This window comes from Erinaceus europaeus, chromosome 7 (genome assembly GCF_950295315.1).
Source record: "Erinaceus europaeus chromosome 7, mEriEur2.1, whole genome shotgun sequence".
Lineage (NCBI taxonomy): Eukaryota > Metazoa > Chordata > Mammalia > Eulipotyphla > Erinaceidae > Erinaceus > Erinaceus europaeus.
The window spans coordinates 12,330,111-12,351,748 of NC_080168.1; the positions used below are offsets into that span (position 1 = coordinate 12,330,111).

Consider the following 21,638-nt stretch of genomic DNA (forward strand, 5'->3'; position numbering starts at 1 on the left):
CAGAGAGGCACAGGGACACAGCATAGTTTGTCTGCTTTGTTCTGATGTGATGCTAGTGGACTAAAGACGTGTGTGACACTGCTGAGCGCCCTCCCCAGCTCAAGTTTTTATTCTGTACACTTTTGGGGGGGGGGGGCGGGCACTAAAGCACCTACCACCATTGATGGTGCTCCCAGCAGTGCTGATCACCGTGCTCGCATGTGGCGTTAGGGACTGGACTCAAGGCCTGCTGAGCCACCTCTGAAGTATCTGGTATTTGACCCCACGCACATCATTTGTCCCAGGACTGGTGCTGTAGTAGCACTGAGCACAGGCCGAAGCCTGAGAAGCCGGGAGGGATGGCGGGTGGGCTTGGTCACCTTAGCTCACAGCCTGCTCCCTGCTACTGAGTTGCTGGCTTAGGCAGAGGTGAGAGAGCTGCATGCGCTGCCATTGTACCTCATAGGTTTCTCTGCAAGATGCCCACAGGTAGCTGGGGAGGCACTGTGGGCACATAAAGGATTATCAGTGTGGACGTGGCATGCCTTGTGGCGGGTGTGTGATAGCAGATTCGTAAAGTGCAAAGGGGTATGAGGAGACAGCGATAATAATGATTTGTGGCTGAACTGATAGAATTAGGGTCTGGAAGGAGGAAAAGATCGCCTTTATATTTTGTTTTCCCTTTAAAGCTTATTTATTAATTTAGGGGAGAGAGAGAACCAGAGCATCAGTGTGGCACTTGTGGTGCCCAAGATTGAGCTCCAGACCTTGTGTTTTCAGTCCATCATTTTAGCCTGTGTGTCACCTGCCGGGCTGCACTTTTCTGGTCTCTGAGGGATTCACTCCCCTGGTGCCTCGTCTTCAGGAGGAGGGTTTTATCGGGGCAGGGGGTGCTCACTGCAGCCTATTCTCCTTTGTGGTCCACTGTAGCTGCTCCATGGGGAAGCCCACATGGTTCTCTGGACTCTGAAAGCAGCTCTGCCAGAGCCCTCACAACAAGACCACTGCTGTCTGTCCAGTCTAGAACATTCGATACTGGTCTTAGATCTGGCTGTTAAGAATCCAGCCTCCTGCAACCCTGTTCTCTCTAGACGCTTGAAAAGGGCTCCCAAAGAGCCCTCTGCCTTCCTTTTGAGTTCTGAACCGGCTGAGAACGGGCTCCACGGAGCCGAACAGAAAGGAGCTGAGAGATTGCCATCGCTACCCACAGGGCTCATGTGGAGGATGTGGGTTTTGTTTGCAGGCAGCTGGGTTTCTCGCTTTCATGCCCTGGAATTAGAGAGAGGTCCCCAGGACCAGGTCAAGGGCAGCTTTGGCCAAGGCCCACCCTTCATATACCCACCACCACCAGGTGGGGACAGCACAGAGCAGAGCCGGTTGGCTGGTTGGCAGGAGTGTCAGGAAAGGCAGCAGGGAGGGGTGCCTAGTTGACCCCCTCTGTGGGTGCTAGGGAGATCATATTGGGAAGGGCCCTACCTGCCCAGGTGGGTAGCCAGAGCTGGCACTGAGCCTTGGAGTTTGAGATTGAGAGTGACAGGATTGGCTTTTCTGGAGAGACCCCTCCAGGCCGGTCTCCTCTAGACAGCAGGGGCCTCCAGAACAGGCCTCGGCCTTCCCACCGGGCATTTGCTAAGAGGTGGAGAATCCAGGTGTCCAGAGAGGAGCAAAGAAGGCCCCTGCTTTTTCAGGCCACAAGGGGGAGGCCTGTTTCCTGAGATTCTCCAAGTAATGAACAAACCTGTGTGAGCTAGAAAGAAGTGCAGCAAAGCCCCAACCCCTGCCCTCTCACACTCAGTCCATTTCCCCTGTCCTTTCTCACACTCAGTCCATTTCCCCTGTCCTTTCTCACACTCAGTCCATCCCCTCCCCCATCCTCTCTCACACTCAGTCTATCACCCCCCCATCCTCTCTCACACTCAGTCCATCCCCCCCCCCCGCCACACTCAGTCCATCTCCCCTGTCCTCTCACACTCAGTCCATCCCCCACCTGTCCTCTCTCACACCCAGTCTATCCCCCTGCTCTCTCTCACACTCAGTCCATCCCCTCCCCCATCCTCTCTCACACTCAGTCCACCCCCCCTGCCCTCTCTCACACTCAGTCCATCCCCCATCCTCTCACACTCAGTCCATCCCCCCATCCTCTCTCACACTCAGTCTATCACCCCCCATCCTCTCTCACACTCAGTCCATCCCCCCTGCCCTCTCTCACACTCAGTCCATCCCCCCATCCTCTCTCACACTCAGTCTATCACCCCCCATCCTCTCTCACACTCAGTCCATCCCCCCTGCCCTCTCTCACACTCAGTCCATCCCCCCATCCTCTCTCACACTCAGTCTATCACCCCCCATCCTCTCTCACACTCAGTCCATCCCCCCTGCCCTCTCTCACACTCAGTCCATCCCCCCATCCTCTCTCACACTCAGTCCATCCCCCATCCTCTCACACTCAGTCCATCCCCCCATCCTCTCTCACACTCAGTCTATCACCCCCCATCCTCTCTCACACTCAGTCCATCCCCCCTACCCTCTCTCACACTCAGTCCATCCCCCCTGCCCTCTCTCACACTCAGTCCATCCCCCCTGCCCTCTCTCACACTCAGTCCATCTCCCCTTCTCCCACAGAAATCTGTTTCATGTGCATCCTTCCAGAATGTGATAGTAGACAGAAATAAGATATAATTATGTGGGGGTCGGGCGGTGGCGCAGTGGGTTAAGCGCATGTGGCACAAAGCGCAGGGACCGGCGTAAGGATCCCGGTTCGAGCCCCCGGCTCCCCACCTGCAGGGGAGTCGCTTCACAGGCGGTGAAACAGGTCTGCAGGTGTCTATCTTTCTCTCCCCTTCTCTGTCTTCCCCTCCTCTCTCCATTTCTCTCTGTCCTATCCAACAATGAATTGTGTCAACAAGGGCAATAATAATGACCACAACGAAGCTACAAGGGCAACAAAAAGGGGAAAAAAATGGCCTCCAGGAGTGGTGGATTCATGGTGCAGGCACCGAGCCCAGCAATAACCCTGGAGGAGGAAAAAAAAAAAAAGATATAATTATGTGTGTGAGTATACACATCTAACTACTTAAATAATTTCTTTTTTTAATTAAATTCACTTTTAATTCTTTTATATATTTTAACAATTATACACAACTTTTAACATAATGATATATAATTTCTTAATCATCTCAACTACATTTTGAGAGACTTCTGTGCCATTTATTTATTATTATTATTATTTTTTAATTTAATTTTTTTTTACCAGAGCATTGCTCAGCTCTGATTTATGGTGGTGTGGGGGATTGAACCTGAGACTTCAAAGCCTCAGGCATGAAGGTCTCTTTGCATAACCATTGTGCTATCTCCTCTATCCTGTCCTTTTATTTTTTTACAGATTTAGTAATGAAAGCAGGAGCCCATAGCACATATAGTGCTAGGGATGGAACTCAGGACCTCATGCATGCAAGTCTAATATTTTATTCACCACAGCACCTTCTGTGCTACCTTCTGTGTCCTTTTAGCATGTATTTATTTTTATTTGTTTTTAAAAAATTTTTATTTATTTACTTAAAATATTTATTTATTCCCTTTTGTTGCCCTTGTTGCTTTATTGTTGTAGTTATTATTGTTGTTGTTATTGATGTTGTTAGATAGGACAGAGAGAAATGGAGAGAGGAGGGGAAGACAGAGGGGGAGAGAAAGATAGACACCTGCAGACCTGCTTCACTGCCTGTGAAGCGACTCCCCTGCAGGTGGGGAGCCGGGGGCTCAAACCGGGATCCTTCCGTCAGTCCTTGCGCTTTGTGCCACCTGCACTTAACCAGCTGAGCTACCGCCCGACTCCCTATTTATTTATTTTTTTAATGAGAGAGACCTGAACTCTACTCAGCTCTGGTTTATTGTAATGCTGGGGACTGAATCTGGGACCTCAGAGCCTCTGGCACAAAAGTCTTTTTTTTTTTTACAGTTCATGCATCATAGTAGTGCCTATTTATTTGTTTGTTTGTTTGTTTGTTTCAGAGTTGGGGCTTCACATATACACTGTTTCACTGCACTGGGCCACTTTTTCATCCAGATGGAGAGCCAGAGACACCACAGCACTGGTGCTGTCTCTCTACGTGGTACCAGGGCTTAAACCTGGGCTATGTACATGGAAGGGACACAAAAGTCTTTTACATAACCATTATGCTGTCTCCCCAGCCTTATGTATTTATTTTTAAAGTTTTATTTATTGGGAGTCTGTGGTAGCGCAGCAGGTTAAGCGCATGTGGTGCCAAGCACAAGGACCGGCGTAAGGATCCTGGTTCGAGCCCCTAGCTCCCCACTTTCAGAGGAGTCACTTCATAGGCAGTGAAGCAGGTCTATAGGTGTCTATCTTTCTCGCCCCCCTCTCTGTCTTCCCCTCCTCTGTCCATTTTCTCTCTGTCCTATCCAACAACAGCGACATCAATAACAACAGTAATAATAGCCACAACAATTAAAAAAACAAGGGCAACAAAAGGGAAAATAAATAAAAAAATTTTTTTTAAAGTTTTATTTGTTAATTAAAAAAAGGAGAGAGGAGGACTTGCAGACTCTCACCCTTGCCACCTCAAGCTGCCTGCTACCTTCCTCAGTTGACACTAATAATCTGAGCACGAGATACCACCCTAAGGTCCCACCTTGGTCTCAGGTCCCAAACTCAGGGGTCTTCTCCCCACTGCAGGTCTGTGTCCTGCTTCCTTGCTTGCAGATAAGTTCCCCTCCTGTTTCGTCTTGAGGACCAGAGGTCGGGGCAACCGGAACCATCAGGGCTCCTCTTCGAGCAGTGTCGGGGGGGGGGGGGGTCTGATCTGGCTTTTCATTGTTCCTGCCCCATGCTCTATCCAAGCCTGACAAGACTGCCCTGCACTGTTTCCTGCCTGGGTTTCAAATCTCATCTTCCTGATCCCTCACTCACATGCCAGCTGGAATCACCCTCGTGGTTATATCTTGTTCACTGTTTGTCCGTCGGGTCCTCTGACTCCCTGTTGCTTAGCAGTGGTTGCTGTGCTCCAGAGCTCTCAGCTCTCAGGCCCCAGCCCTCTACCATCCCAGGCTCATTTGTCTCATCAGCCTTGGTCACAGGGACTCCCAGGTCCCAGCACCCCGACCCTGGAGTCCCAGTGTGTATTACTGCTTTTCCTTACCTTGCCCCAGAGTGGTGAGACAGGAGCCCAGGATCACCCACAGACTCAGAGAAGCTTCTGCTCTAGAAGCTTCGTAGAATTTTTCAGAACATCCAAATGTCCCCCTGCAGGTGGGGAGTGGGGGTTTGAACCTGGGTCTTGCACATGGTAATGTGTGCGCTCAACTGGTATGTTACCACCCAACTCCCGTGAATTATCTTTACTTGTTTTAGTTTCTTATCTGTTCTTTTCTTTCTTCCTTTATTTTTTAATTTTTTATTTATTACTGAATAGAGATAGAGAGATATTGAGAGGGAGGGGGAGATAGAGTGGAAGACAGAGAGATACCTACAGAACTGCTTCATCGATTGTGAAGCTTTCCCCCTGCAGGTGGGGATAGGGGCTTGCACACAGCGGTGAAGCAGGTCTGCAGGTCTCTCCCTGTCTCTGTCTTCCCCTCCTCTCTCCATTTCTCTCTATCTTATCCAATAACAGCAACAGCAGTAACTACAACAACGATAAGAAAACAAGGGAAACAAAAGGAAATAAATATAAAAAAATCTTTAAAATAAAAAGAGTGAGAAAGAAAGATAGACACCTGCAGATCTGCTTAACTGCTTGTGAAGCGACCCTCCTACACGTGAGGAGCCGGGGGCTCAAATCAGGATCCTTGCATCGTTCCTTGCACTTTGCACTATGTGCGCTTAACCTGGTGCATTACTGCCCGGCCCCCACTTTAATAATAACTTCTTTCATATTATCTCCCACACGTCTCTGGCTTCATAAAAGTTTTTTTCCATAACACTTCATTTTGGTGAACATCATTAGGACTGTTGCTCTGAATTCTTCCTTAGGGAGTGTATATAGCTTTGTTGAACATGGTATTTCTTCAGGTTTCTGTCTTGGTCCATCACTGTGGGTGCTTTCCTCTGTCTTCCCACTATATTTTGATTCTCCCTGAGGACCTGGGTCACAGGTCTGTGCTTGAGCAGGTCTGAGTAATGAGTGACCAGGGGGTCAAAGTCACAGTGCCTAGCTGAGTCTGCAGCACTGCAGCTCCACCGAACCAGAAGTTCAAGGTTGCAGGTGTACCCCAGGGTGGGAAAACAAACTCTGGCAGGTGTGTGTAGTGAATGAAGTGCCTCCTCCTGGTCCCCCCTCGGCATTATTGTTTTGGAAACTGGGTTCCAAAAGTGGACTGCATCTAAGTCTGCCACTGGGATGGATTCCCATATGGTCTGTAGCTTTGCATGTGTGCCTTCTCGCCTGCTTAAAGTTCTCTGCCTTGTGGGTTTCTTCCTAGTTGTTTCTTCCTGGCCTGTAGAAGCAGTCCCTGGGGTATAGAGGCAAGCGGGAATGGGTGACAAGAGGAACAGGCCAGAGCAGGGAGCAGGGAGCTCAGAGCTGCTCTGGGCCTTTGGTGGCCGAGTCTCTGTGTCCTCGAAGTCTTAATGTCCTTTGTTATATTAGCCTGTCTGAGATACAGGCCTGTTTCTCTAGGGGTTGGGGGTGTCCACCTGTGTTTCAGTTTCACTTTTTAGGGCTTTGTTATTGCAGAGATGAAAGAAAACAGATGCTGTTTGTCTGCCAGCTTGGCTTTGGAGTGTGTGTGTGTGTGTGTCTGTCTGTCTGTCTGTCTGTCTCACACAGTGTGATTCCGCTGCTTCCAGGTCACATCTTCACTCATTTCACAGAATGGAGAAAGGGAGAGAGAAAGGGAAAAAGAGACAGTGACACTGTAACACTGCTCTGCTGCTACTGGAGACTCCCTTGGTGCTCTCACGTGATTTGGTGTTTGAACCCAGGTTCTCGTGCATGGTGAGGTGTGTGCTTTACTGGGTGAGTTGTCTCCTTACCTCAAAGAGAAAATCTTAAGGGGGCCAGACAGTGGCACACCTGGTTAAGTACACATAACACTATGTGCATGGATCCTGGTTCAAACCCCCGCTTCCCACCTGCAAAGTGAATTGCTTCATGAGCAGTGAAGCAGGTCTGCAGGTATCTCTCTCTCCCTATCTTCCCTCCCCTCGCAATTTCTCTCTGTCCTGTCAAATAAAAAATAGAAAGAAAAGTGGTGAACAGTGTGTTTGTAGTGCCAGCACCAAGCCTCGGCAATAATCCTGGTGGCAATTAAAACATTTGATAATGTGGTCCAGGAGATGGCGCAGTGATAAAACTTTGGACTCTCAAGCATGAGGTCCTGAGTTCGATCTCTGGCAACACATGTGCTAGAGTGATGTCTGCTTCTTTCTCTCTCCTCCTATCTTTCTCATTAATAAATAAATAAAATCTTTGAAAAAAAAAGAAAACTGAGAAATTTTACACATGTACCAACAATTGTATTTACTGTTGACTATAAACCATTAATCCACCAATAAAAAATTTTTAAAAAAACATTTGATAAGGGCTGAGGAGATAGCATAATAATTATGCAAAAAGCCTTTCATGTCTGAGTTATCAAAGGTCACAGGTTGAATCCTCAGCACCACCATAAGCCAGAGCTGAACCCTACACTGATTAACAAAAAATAAATTAAATGAAGCTATGATAATGACATAATTTTCACCACTTGTGCTCTTTGTGATATCAGGGACACCTCTGAGTGCTTCTGGGAGGGGCATTTGATCAGGATTACTTAGTTATTTGTGCCAGGACTTCACTCCTGCTTGGTTCCAAGCATCTGACAGTTAAATTGGTCCTTCTTTCCTTCCTTCCTCTTTTTAAATTTCAGATAAGAGACAGAGAGGGAAGAAGAGAGACAGAGAGGAGGAGAGACACCATGGCACCACTCCATCATTCATGAAGCACCCCTTGGTGCTGTGCATGGTGTTCCTATGTGATGACAGAGATTGAGACCCAGGTTTTTGTGTGTAATCATGTGTACACTCTACCAGGTGAGCTATCTCTCAACCCCTTGTTTAGGGATTTTTAAAAATTATTTATTTATTATTGAATAGACAGAGAGAAACTGAGAGGGCAGGAAGAGATGGAGAGGGAAAGAGACAGAGAGACACCTGTAGCCTTGCTTCACCACGTGGAATGTAGTAGCAGCAAGCCAAGGGTAGGTGGTTTGAGAAATACACCAGTAGCCTGTTGCTTAACTTGAGTTTGAGTTAACTTTTAAATCCTGTATGATTACTGTAGGAAGAGTCCTGGTGGGCCCCAAACTTGACAGATTCTCTAGACTGGGCTTGGCTGCTGTGTCACCAGTGATGTTTAATGCTCTCTGTCTGCTTTTGTCTCCCCCTCTTCTTCAGGCTTCAACCATGTTAAGAGCCTCCTTGGCCCCCGTGTAAGTATTCACTCTTAGGAATAATTATTCTCAAAATATTTACTTATTTTTACGAGAAACCAATGCACAACTCAGCTCTGGCATGTGGTGGTTCTGGGGAATGGATCTGGGGACCTCTGGGGCCTCAGGTATGCAGGTTCTGTGTGCTAGTTCAGGCCAACTCCCTGGTCCTAGACCAGCTGTGGGGGAAATCAGAATGCAGAGCGACTTCTGTGAGTGCCCCTCTGCACAGCTGAGCTCTGTGGTGCAGTCCCTGGTGCTACACGCCCAGGCCTGACTTATGTGTGGTCAAGCCCACGCTGTGAGGGATGAGCTGTCTCCCAGGCAACCCTGCCCCTGTTCTCTGCAGTTTTTTAAAATTATATTTATTTATTCTCTTTTGTTGCCCTTATTGTTTTATTGTTGTAGTTATTATTGTTGATATTGTCGTTGTTGGATAGAACAGAGAGAAATGGAGAGAGGAGGGGAAGACAGAGAGGGAGAGAGAAAGATAGACACCTGCAGACCTGCTTCACCGCCTGTGAAGCGACTCCCCTGCAGGTGGGGAGCCAGGGCTCAAATGGGGATCCTTCTGCCGGTCCTTGTGCTTTGTGCCACCTGTGCTTAACCCACTGCACTACCGCCCAACTCCTTTTTTTTAAAAAAAAATATATATATATATGTATATATATTTATTTAATATATATTTATTTATCTGCAGTTGTTTTCTAACCTGTAGTCTGTTTTCACACTCCATTCAGTTCCTGAAGGCTGCAGGGGGCCTACAGGTTTGACAGGAGAGTTCTTGGGACCTGCTTGATCCCAGAGTCTAGGGACTGTGCTCAGCACTCACCAAGGCATTTGTCAGGGAGCCACATGCCTTCTAGATGCTTTCACTATGACTGCAGTGGTTTTTAATCTCTGTTAGGACAAGCATTGCCCAGAACCCCAAGCCCTACAGCAGAAAAGGCTGTGCTGTGCTAGTGAGACTGGGGGTGGGGGCTAGGACCCCTGCCTTTCTGGAAGCCTCCAGCCAATTCCAGGAGCAGGCAGGAAAGAAAGGGAGCTAGGGTGGCCCTTCTTTCAGTACAGTCTGGCTGGGGTGCTTGGGCCTCAGGGGTTCCTGACCATGCCTTCCTTTCTCTTTGAACCTGGTAGGAAATTAAAGGATGTGCCCCTGCTGCCCTCGCTGGATTATGAGAAGCTGAAGAAGGACCTGCTCTGGGGGAGCGACCGCCTGAAAGCTTTCCTGCTGCAGGCTCTGCGCTGGGTGCGTAACTTTCCTGGCAGGCTCTGCCGCTGCACACCACCAGCAGGGAGACGGGCACCAGCTTCCGCTTCCCAGCACACACTCCTGGTGCTGCACTTGGTTGGTGTCCAGGCTGTGGCTGGATGTGAGCCTTTCAGGCCTGGGGTGCACCGGTCACGAGCCTCATTTGCAGCAGCAGCAGAAGAAGTGGGAATGTGAGATCACGGGGCCCCACACCACACCCCCACAGAAACCTGACTTTCAGAGACCAACAGGAGCAGTCATCAAAGGGGAAAACGCAGTCAGCAGCATTTAAGGAAAGGACAGACTAATTCCCCTCTCCCATCCTCAGTGGCTCTCAAGCTCTTGAGTCTCAGACACCTCCACACCCTCACAGACTCCCACAGACCCCAAAAGCCTTTAGTTTATATGGATTTGATCTGTTCATATTTCACTGTTGGAAGTTGAAACAAACAAGCAAACAAACAAACAAACAGAACCCAAAATGTTTACTGACTCATTTAAGATGAATAGTCACAAACCCAGGTCATGACATAGATGACTTTTTTCTCTTTCTTTTTTTAAAAGGAGCCATTTTACTGAGGGGGTAGAGGTGGGGTTCAGAGAACCAGAGTATCACTTTGGAAAATGCAATGCCAAGAATCAAACTCAGAACCTCATGCTTGAGTTTCCCAAGCTTTACACTCTATTTCTCTCCCCTCTCCCCCTCAAAATTTTATTTCAGTGAGAATGAAAATAGTGTACTGCTCAGCTCTGGCTTAACTCCATGGTTTCTAATATCCTGACTCAAATCTGCACCACAAGTTTGGAATCATGTGTCGTGTGCCCCTCACCCAGTTGTCCTTCAGACATTACATTCTTACGTAAAACAACAGGACCAGGGCATGCCTGAGTGCCCAGGTTCAAATCCTGGTCCTACCATAAGCCAGAGATGAGCAGTGCTCTGCTATCACTCACCAGCTCATAAAAATTAATGTATAAACATATATTTAAAAAATGATAAGCAAAAGTTTTTTTGCATTGACTTTTGATTTTTAATTTTTATTAGTGATTTAATATTGCTTTACAAGATCTTTATAAGATGATAGGGGTATAATTTCATACAGTTCCCACCACCAGAGTTCTATGTCCTATCCCCTCCATTGGCAACTTCCCCATTGTTTATGCCTCTGGTAGAATGAACCAGTTTCTTTGGTGGGGGGGGTTTGGTACAGATGGTGTGAGTTCTGGCTTCTGTAATTGCTTCTCTGCTGGAATGGGCATTAGCAGGTCAATCCGTACCCCTAGCCTGTTTCTGTCTTTCCCTAGTGAGGTAGGGCTCTGGAGAAGTGAGGTGCCAGGAAGCATTGGTGAGGCCATCTACCCAGGGAAGTCAGGGTGGAATCATACTAGCATCGGAAATTTGAAATGTAGTAAGACGGAAAGCAGAACAAAATGTTCAATAAACAGGAACCATGAAGTAGAAACAGATCAGATGAAAGTAGGGACCTTAGGGTAGAAGGAAGCTAGGGCATTCCTATTTTAGGACTGTTCCTAGGAGCCTTTATCTTTATGATCTCTGCTTAAGCGTGATAGCTAACATGGAGGAGGACCAGAAATATTGTTTATGAAGGTGGTGTCAGAGTGAAGAGTAGAACTAGGAAGCAGGATTAGGGTGGACAGTTGCTTGTAAACTTGAAGAAAATATGTAAGTGCAGTTGATTATTTACCACCATGATTTAACCCGGGGCCCATATCTATTCATATTTAGCACAGGAGCTTGTATAACCTCTGAATCCCTGTCAGACTTAGCTCACAGTCCATAGTCACAGTTGGGAACATTCTACGCTGCACTCACTTCAGAACTCACTTCCTCCAGAGGCAGAGTAGAATGACCCAGCCCCCCTTTGGAGAGTGAACAGTCCCTACCTTTGCTAGTCCTTAGTGAGGATATGGTCCTGAAGAAGCCCACAAAAGGGTTTATGATGACGTTCCCAATAGGCGTGACCATGATGGAGAGAGGGATCTATTAGAGGTCTAGGCCCATTGAATCTACGGGGAAATCCAAGAATTTCCTGTCTAAGAGCCCAAAATGTTTCTTCTTTTATAATTTAATTGTATTTTAATGAGAGACATCAAGCTACAGAGAGAAAGACAGAAACACCAGAGCAGTGCTTAACTGTGGTTTATGGTGGTGCTTGGAGCCTCAGGCATGAACGTCTCTTGCTGAACCATTTTTCTGTCTCTCCAGACCATGTTTCTCTTACAGACAATAATACAAGGGGATGGGACAGATAGCATAATGGTTATGCAAAGAGTCATGCCTGAAGCTCCAAACTCCCAGGTTCAGTTCCCTGCACCACCATAAGCCAGAGCTGAGCAATGGTCTGGTTAAAAAAAAAAAAAAATTAAAAAAAAGACAGTAATACTAGAGACATAGGGCTTTTCAAAATCTACATAATTCTACCCAGTTAGCTCATACACAGAGATTCACACGCACAAGCACACGCTCACTCACTGTCTCTGCATTAACCCCTGTGGGGAAAAGTTTCTTTGGCCACCTCCACAATGTGCCCTGAGTCTCCCCTTCGCCTCACTCTGGCTCAGCCTATATGTGTCACAGCTGCCCAAGTTGGCCTACACTCCCCCTTCCCCACACACTCACATCCAGGGGTCACAACCCCCTCCTGCTGAGAAAAGAGGGCCCTGCTGGGCACTGGTGAGCTCCTGCTTGTCTGTGCCCTCACAGCTGGGGGGGGGGGTGTCAGACCTGACTCTGCTGGCCCCTCCCAGTCTTTGGCGGTTAATCACGTCTTCAGCCCCAAGCTGCATATTACTCCTAGTGTTCGAGGGGTTGATACCCAGTCATTAAGCGTAATTACCAGCTTTGCCATTTCAAACAGGACCCTACACACGCACATACGCGCGCACGCATGCGCGCCTCCGCCTCCACTTAGCTGACCCTCTGCTTCATTCCAGCGCCTGACCACGTCCCACCCCGGGGAACAGCGGGAGACAGTGCTGCAGGCCTATATCAGCAACGACCTCCTGGACTGCTACAGCCACGGCCAGGTGGGTGACAGCTGCCCACGCCAGGCAGCCTCTAGGTCGCCCAAGGCAGTTTTCTGAGCAGCTGGGTGCAGCTCAAGCCAGCCCTGAGTGTCCCTGTGGAGATCTTCTGTCCTCTGACTTTATGAGGACGTGCCCTCCTGCCATTTCTCACCTCCCCACTTCCCAGGCCTTTCTCTCACCCCACCCACCGCTGTTTAGGGTTCCAAAGCTCGGCCATTATTGTGAACAAGGTAGGGCCGCAATTTCACTGTGTTTTTTTATTATTATTATTTTTCCCTTTTGTTGCCCTTGTTGTTTATCATTGTTGCTGTTAATATTGTTGTTGTTATTGATTGATGTCATCGTTGTTGGATAGGACACAGAGAAATCGAGAGAGGACGGGAAGACGGGGAGAGAAAGATAGACACTGGCAGACCTGCTTCACTGCCTGTGAAGCGACCCCCCCTGCAGATGGGGAGCCAGGGGCTGGAACCAGGATTCTTAGGCGGGTCCTTGCGCTTGGTACCATGTGCGCAATTTCACCTTTTTTTTTCTTTCTTTTTTTTTGTTTTCTGCCTCCAGGGTTATCGCTGGGGCTTGGTGCCTGTGCTACAAATCCACTGCTCCTGGAGACCATTTTTTTCTATTTTATTAGATAGAGACAGAGAAATTGAGAGGGACAGGGAGAAGGATTGAGCCTGGAGCTCGTGCATGCAAGCCCTGTCAACTGCCATCTGTCTGCCTCTGACTGGCTGCCCTGGGGCCTCAGAGCAGTAGAATGTCTGTCAGTCTCTTTCCTCCTTAAGGCTGAGCAGTAGTCCCTGGCATCAGTACATCTGAGCCACAACTTGTCTGTTCCCTCATCCATCCTGGCTTCTGCCTGTTGGCTGCTAGAAATGCTGCTTTGAACGTGGGCATGCACACTGGGCTTGTGTTCAATCTGTGCCTTGTTTTTCTTTCCTGTTTCTCCATCTCTAAATAATTTTTAAAATTTAAATGATTTTTTAAATTTATTTTTGCGAGTGAGCAAGACCAGAGCACCACGCGGCTGGGGCAGATTTGGTGCCACGCTGAGTCTGAGTCTGAGGCATGCAGGTCCTCTGCCCTTGTGAGCTGTCTGTCTCCTCAGCCCTAGTTTTTGCTTTTGTGTTCACCAAATAGCAGCACAGACCCTTCAGAACACAGCTCTGGCTAGGGGCAGTGTGGGCATTGAACCTGGGACCCCACCCACGCAGATCCCGAGTGCTGCTGCTGCCTATCTCCCCCATCTCTAACCCCTTCTGTGGATGTCCAGGTCTGGAGGCCACAGAGGAAGCTGAGATGTACACATGGCACTTACCGTGCACGCATGCGGCCTACGGTTTGAATCCCCAATAGCACGTGATGGAGTGGTGCTCTGGCCTCTCTCCCTCACTCATAAGATACAGAAAGGAAGGGAGTGAGAGAAGTATTTGAACGCAGCGGTCTGAATAATTGCATTTTTGGCCACATCGCAAAACATCCTGGAAGTCACACATGGCACCCGGCTTGGGTGCTGAGCTCACAGCAGCGGCCAGTGGCCTCTGCAGTCTGGCTTTCCCTAACCATCCCTGTGCTTCCTCCACATCTGCAGAGGCGAGTGCTCCAGCTGCTGCACTCCAGGAGCGAGGTGGTGTGCCAGTACACAGCCAGGCTGCTCAACGCCTTCGCATCCCTGGCGGAAGGTAAGGGCTGACCAGAGGGGTGTGTCTGCTGACTTGGTGAAAATTTCAGTTCTATTGCTGTAGTTCACATCAGAGCATGTTTTTGTGCCTTTAGAGTCTCTTTTTTGTCATCATTATGAGGTCTTTTTGTTGTAATCCACTTATCTGTTTAGTGTTATCACTAGGGCTCCATGCCTGTGTGATGAACCCACAGCTCCCAGTGGCCACTTTCTCCTCTGTTGTTGTTGTTGTTGTTTATTGTGTTTGTTTTTTTGTTCTACTTGATATGATAGATATTGAAAGGGGAGGATGAAGAGAAAGAGAGAAAGAAAAAATATAGCATTGCTTCACCATTTGTGAGACTTCCCCCCTGCAGATGGGGATCAGGGCTTGAACCCAGGTCCTTGTACATGGTTATGTGTGTGCTCAAGCAGGGTCACCACTGCACTGCCCCTGTTAATTTGTACTAATCATTAAAAAAAAATCAACTATTGATTAATGAGGTAGGGGAGAGAAAGAACCAGAGTTTCAGGCACACGCAATGCTAGGGATAAAACTCAGAACCTCATGCTTGAAAGGTCAACACTTTTTAAAAAAAAAAAAATTATTTATTTATTTCCTTTTGTTGCCCTTGTTGTTTTATTGTTGTAGTTATTACTGTTGTTGTTATTGATGTCGTCATTGTTGGATAGGACAGAGAGAAATGGAGAGAGATGGGGAAGACAGAGAGGGGGAGAGAAAGATAGATACCTGCAGACCTGCTTCACCACCTGTGAAGCGACTCCCCTGCAGGTGGGGAGCCAGGGGCTTGAACTGGGATCCTTCCACCAGTCCTTGCGCTTTGTGCCACCTGCGCTTAACCCACTATGCTACCGTCCAACTCCCCAAAAGTTCAACACTTTTATCCACTGTGCCACCTCCCAGGCCTCTTACTAGTGATTTAATAGTGACTTATAAGATTATAAGATGGGAGTCGGGCAGTAGCACAGCAGGTTAAGTGCATGTGGCTCAAAGTGCAAGGACCCACTTAAGGATCCTGGTTCGAGCCCCCGGCTCCCCACCTGCAGGGGAGTCGCTTCACAGGCGGTGAAGCAGGTCTGCAGGTGTCTGTCTTTCCTCCTCTCTGTCTTCCCCTCCTCTCTCCATTTCTCTCTGTCCTGTCCAACAATAATGACATCAATAATAACTACAACAATAAAACAACAAGGGCAACAAAAGGGAATAAATAAATATTTTAAAAAAGGAAAATGAAAAAAAAGAGAATGAATCTCATACTTGTAGGTTTTTCCACTCAAGCTAAAACAAGCTTGGAGAAACAGCTGAAAACTATCTCCCAAACATAGTAGTATTTCCTTCAAAGGACTGTAGCCTCTTAGGCCAGCGAAATAGTTCACTTGGGGGAGTCGGGCTGTAGCGCGTTGGGTTAAGCGCAGGTGGCGCAAAGCACAAGGACCGGCATAAGGATCCCGGTTCGAACCCCGGCTCCCCACCTGCAGGGGAGTCGCTTCACAGGCGGTGAAGCAGGTCTGCAGGTGTCTATCTTTCTCTCCTCCTCTCTGTCTTCCCCTCCTCTCTCCATTTCTCTCTGTCCTATCCAACAACGACAACAACAATAATAACTACAACAAGGGCAACAAAAGGGAATAAATAAATAAAATAAATATTAAAAAAAATTTTTTAAAGAAATAGTTCACTTGGTTAGTGTACTGCTCTATCATGTATGTCAGGTTCAATCCTGGTCCCCACAGCATTGAAAGAAGCTTTGGTGCTGTGGTCTCTTTCTGCCACTGTCTCTATTTAAAAAAAAAAAAAAAATCCATAAACCTACCAAACTATAGCCTCTTAAATCAAGAGGATTTGGAAATTATCTAAAGATTACATACAACCATAAATGAATTCAAAATAATTTTTTGGGCCAGGGGTAGATAGCATAATGGTTATGCAAAGAGACTCTCATGCCTGAGGCTCTGAAGTCCCAGGTTCAGTCCCTTGCACCACCATAAGCCAGAGCTGGGCAGTGCTCTGGTGTTTCTCTCTCTCTCTCTCTCAAATAAAATAAATAAAATATTTTTAAAAATAATTTTTCAAAGTGCCTTTATCTTTCATAAGTTCTCTCTTTTTAAATATTTATTTCCTTTTGTTGCCCTTGTCTTATTGCTGTAGTTATTATTATTGTTGTTACTGATGTCATCATTGTTGGATAGGACAGAGAGAAAATGGAGAGAGGGGGGAAGACAGAGAGGAGGAGAGAAAGACCTGCATCACTGCTTGTGAATCAACTCCCCTGTGGGTGGGGAGCTGGGGGCTCGAACTGGGATCTTTACACCAGTCCTTGTGCTTCATACCATGTGCACTTAACCCGCTGCGCTACCGCCTGACCCCCATATTAACTCTTTTTTCAGCCACCAGGTTCCAGATGCTAACATGATGCCAGCCAGACTTCCCTGGGCAGACGACCCTACCAATGTGTCCTGGAGCCCCGTTTCCCCAGAGCCCTATCCTACTAGGGAAAGAGAGAGGCAGGCTGGGAGTATGGATCAACCTGTCAGTGCCCATGTTCAGCAGGGAAGCAATTACAGAAACCAGACCTCCCACCTTCTGCATCCCTATAATGACCCTGGGTCCATGCTCCCAGAGGGATAAAGAATAGGAAAGCTATCAGGGGAGGGGATGGGATATGGAGCTCTGGTGGTGGGAATTGTGTAGAATTGTATCTCTCTTATCCTATGATCTTATCAGTGTTTCCATTTTATAAATAAAAATTTTAAAAAGGGGCCAGGTGGTGGTGCACCTAGTTAAGCGCACACATTACAGTGCACAAGGACCCAGGTTCAAGCCCCTGGTTCTCACCTGCAGGGGGAAAGCTTCACAAGTGGTGAAGCAGGGCTGCAGGTGTCTCTCTGTCTCTTCCCTCTCTATCTCCCCCTCTCATTTTTTCTCTGTCTCTATCCAATAATAAATTTAAAAAATTTTTAAAAAAGAAAGAAAAACGGAGTTGGGCAGTAGTGCAGCAGGTTAAGCGCACATGGCGTGAAGCACAAGGTTTGCCGGCATAAAGATCCCGGTTTGAGCCCCCGGCTCCCCACCTGCAGGGGAGTCGCTTCACAGGCGGTGAAGCAGGTCTGCAGGTGTCTATCTTTCTCTCCCCCTCTCTGTCTTCCCCTCCTCTCTCGACTTTTTAAAAAAGAAAGAAAAAGAAAATCAGTACTGTGGTCCAGGAGGTGGCTCAATAGATAAAGCACTGGTTTCTCAGTTGAGGTCCCAAGTTCAATCCACGGTAGCACATGTACCAGAGTGATGTCTGGTTCTTTCTCTCTCTCTCTCTCTCTCTCTCCTCCTATCTTTCTTATGAATAAATAAAAAAAAATCTTTTTTAAAAAGGAAGGAAGGAATAAAATGAACATCTACATAGGCCCACGTAGTTCGAACCCATATTGATTAAAGGTCAACTATTTCATTTTCCTTCTGAGAGTCCGGTGTTTGTTATTACGAGAGAGAGAAAGAGTAGTAAGAGTAACCGCAGCACTGTTCAGCCCTGGAGTATGCAGGGCCAGGACCAGAGCTGCGGGTCAGGCTTGCAAGTCCTGTGCTCCAGCACTGAACTGCTATCCCGTGCCCCCAAATTCTATTTCATCCCATGAAAAGAGCTCAGTGGGGACATATGACCACAATATTTATATATAATTATAGAAACATTGTTGTAACCGCAAAAAAAAAAAACCTCTCAACCAAATTAGAATTTATGGAAGAGGGGCCAGGCAGTGGCACACCTGGTCAAGCACACACAAGTGAGCAAGAACTTGGGTTCAAGCCCCTGGTCCCTACCTACAGGGGAAAGCTTCACGAGTGGTAATATAGAGCTGCAGGTATCTCTCTGTCTCTCTATCACTCGCTCAATTTTTGTCTCTATCTGATAATAAAGTTAAAAAAAAAAGAGGGAGTTGTGCTGTAGCGCAGCAAGTTAAGCACACATGGCGAGAAGCGCAAGGACCACCATAAGGATCCCGGTTCGAGCCCCTGGGTCCCCACCTGCAGGGAGTCGCTTCACAGGCAGTGAAGCAGGTCTGCAGGTGTCTATCTTTCTCTCCCCCTCTCTGTCTTCCCCTCCTCTCTCAATTTTTCTCTGTCCTTTCCAAATACAATGGCATCAATAACAATAGCAGTAATAACTACAACAACAATAAAATAACGAGGGCGATAAAAGGGGAAAAAAAAGAGTTAACATATAAAGCCAAACAAATTGTTGGCTACTCATGAACCTAAAGGCTAGAATATTGCAGATAAAGGTCTCTGTTTTGGAAATAGCTAGTATATTTTAGGAATATTTTAGGAATATTCCAAAGGGCCCATGACTTTACTAGATTTTACCTGAGCCTGGCATCTGATATGCAGATGGATCCAAGTTATTGTCTGGGGAGATGCTGTAATAGCTGTAAAAAGGACTAGAAAGTTGGATCAGGGAAGAGAGTAGCTCCCAAATATGGTGTATAAATATTGTTGATGTAAACCCCATCGATTTGATCTGGGGCCCATATTCAGAATAGGAGTCTGTGTAACCAGGTGCACCACCACCTGGCCCCCTTTTTAAATTTTTATTTATAAAATGGAAACACTGATAAGATCGTAGGATAAGAGAGATACAATTCTACACCACTCCCACCACCAGAACTCCATATTCCATCCCCTTGCCTGATAGTTTTCCTATTCTTTATCCCTCTGGGAGCATGGACCCAGGATCATTATAGGGTGCAGAAGGTGGAAGGTCTGGTTTCTGTAATTGCTTCCCTGCTGAACATGGGCACTGACAGGTCAATCCATACTCCCAGCCTGTCTCTCTCTTTCCCTGTCTCTCTGCATCCCTGTAGGTCCAAGCTTGCATTCTGTGGTCATGAGGAGGAACGTTCCAAGTTGCACCAATTTCAGGACCCATCTTCCTCAGGTGGTAGATAGAGTATGTTATCCCACCCCCCTTCAGAGGATGGAACATTCTCTACCATTGTTGATCCACATTGAGGGCAAGGTCCTATGGGGGCCCACAAAGGGGTCCATTATGTTGTTCCTGATGGAGATGACCAGTGACAATGGAGAGAGGGATCTGTTAGAGGTCTATGCCCATCATGTCTGTTTGGGAATCTCAGGACTCCCCAACTAGGGCCCCAGATAATAAGGTGGCCTGTGATAATGATTAAAGAGTCATCATTGAAGTATGCTAGTCTCTTGCTCTTATTCAGCTTTTGCAGTCCTTACTTTGATAAGGTTAGCTTTGGAGTGACTGAAGGAAGTATAATAGGAATTAGGTGAGGAGGGTATCTAGGTCTAAGTAGAAACTATTTCATTAGGTACTTTATGGTGTCTTTTTAGGTCTTTCTACTTGTTTGCTTCATGTATTGACTCAATGCAAACTATTGTGCACTTTTGCTTTCAGGTATATATGGACTTTATAGAGGAAGTGGGGGGGTTCCTGCTGTCTTAGGGTTTAAGAAGGCAATAGATAGTTATTGCTATAAGCAGATTATTTGGCAATTTGGTTAACTTTGAAAATCCCATTGTTAGGATCATACACGACTGTATGATACACGACCTCCCCATAATTTATGTCCTTTGATGTTATTTATATAGAACTGTATCTTATAAAGTAATGCCGCCGGTGCCATATCTTATAAAAAACGCCGCCGGTTGCTTCTGTTCTCCCTGGTCTAAGCTTTTAGGAGAGTCAATATTTCAAAGAAGAAATCATTATTAGAAATGTATTAGCAGTTTGAACCCACTGTTAAAATTCATTCTGATTGCCAATTTGAAGTCTTTTAAAAATATTTTTATTTATTTTATTTGTTATTGGACAGAGACAGAAATTGAGAGGGGAAGGTGATAGAAAGGGAAAGAGACAGAGACACCTGCAGACCTGTTTCACCACTCGTGAAAACTTTCCCCTGCAGGCGGAGACCAGGGTCTTGAACCCGGGTCCTAGCACACTTTTATTTATTTATTTTCTTTTTGCTATTTATTTATTCCCTTTTGTTGCCCTTGTTTTATTGTTGTAGTTATTGTTGTTGTTGTTGGATAGGACAGAGAGAAATGGAGAGAGGAGGGGAAGACAGAGAAGGGGAGAGAAAGATAGACACCTGCAGACCTACTTCACTGCCTGTGAAGCGACTCCCCTGCAGGTGGGGAGCCGGGGCTTGAACCAGGATCCTTTCAATGGTTCTTGTGCTTTGCACCACCTGCGCTTAACCCGCTGCGCTACCGCCGGACTCCCCCTAGCATACTTTTAATGAGTGTGTTTAACCAGGTGGGCTACCGCCTGGCCTCCCAATTTGAAGTCTTAAGTGCTTAAGATTGAAGGAACATATACTCAGCCTGTGGTCTGTGCATTAAAAAGTTTGAGACATTCAATCAATTTTTCCCCTCTCATATTAATCAAATAGATATTTATGAGACTACAAGTTAATAGGAGTGTACATCAACACCATTCCCACCACCAAAGGACCGTGTCCCATCCCTGCCCCCTACTCCCCCTCCCCACCCCTACCCCCACTGAAGCTGAACATCTACTCTCATCCTCTACCCAGAGATTTTTACTTTGGTGCCCTACTCCAGCTGATTTTCTTATAAGAAAATTATGTGACTTTATGGTAGTGAGAAGTACAAACCAGCACTTCCTCTTGATTTTCCTAATAATATTACCTTTTCTCTAATTTCATTTATGTAGGAACACAGTATATGATAGAATACACGCACCGTAGGCAGTGTGTACTAGTAACTGTAGCTGTTCTGGGTAAGACTTCTAATTAATAGCAGCCTTTTAGTTGTTAGGTTTCTGGGGAGTCAGAAGTTATACGTGGGGTTTTAGCTGTCAGGACACCCCCAATCCTTGTGTTGCTCAAGGACCAACTGTATGTGAAGTTTGTTCATCCATTCATTTCTCGTTCTTTTATTTAAAAAATTGTGATAGAGAGCACAGAACCACTCTGTTATTTATCTTGTTCTCTCTTTGTTTTTGTCATGGTACCTAGAGGCTACTGCATGCAAGCCATGTAAGCCTTTGTCTTCATTCTTCTAGTCATTTAGAAATAAATACATAGCATTTACTGTAAGCTAGGATCATTCACAAAATACTCTTGGGATTTGTGTCTGAAACTATTGTCAACTGTTCTAGACCCAATTCCCTAAGAGGCTGGTGACAATTGCAGGCTTATTACAGGGGTGCAAAGTAGGGGCCTCAGCTTCTCCAGACCACATCCGTATCTAGGAGGAACAAAGTATGTGACCAG

At 46.7% G+C, this 21,638-nt stretch overlaps 1 protein-coding gene across 1 annotated transcript in view; it reads left to right on the plus strand.

The window, feature by feature from the left end:
* The window catches only part of ARMC9 (armadillo repeat containing 9), a 129,824-nt gene that overhangs the window by 32,224 nt on the left and 75,962 nt on the right, over positions 1-21,638 (plus strand). The window contains exons 10-13 of the mRNA XM_007519445.3: positions 8,372-8,406; positions 9,544-9,655; positions 12,614-12,706; positions 14,298-14,388. Of these exons, the coding sequence (XP_007519507.2) occupies positions 8,372-8,406; positions 9,544-9,655; positions 12,614-12,706; positions 14,298-14,388 (331 nt within the window). The remainder of the gene's footprint in view (positions 1-8,371; positions 8,407-9,543; positions 9,656-12,613; positions 12,707-14,297; positions 14,389-21,638) is intronic.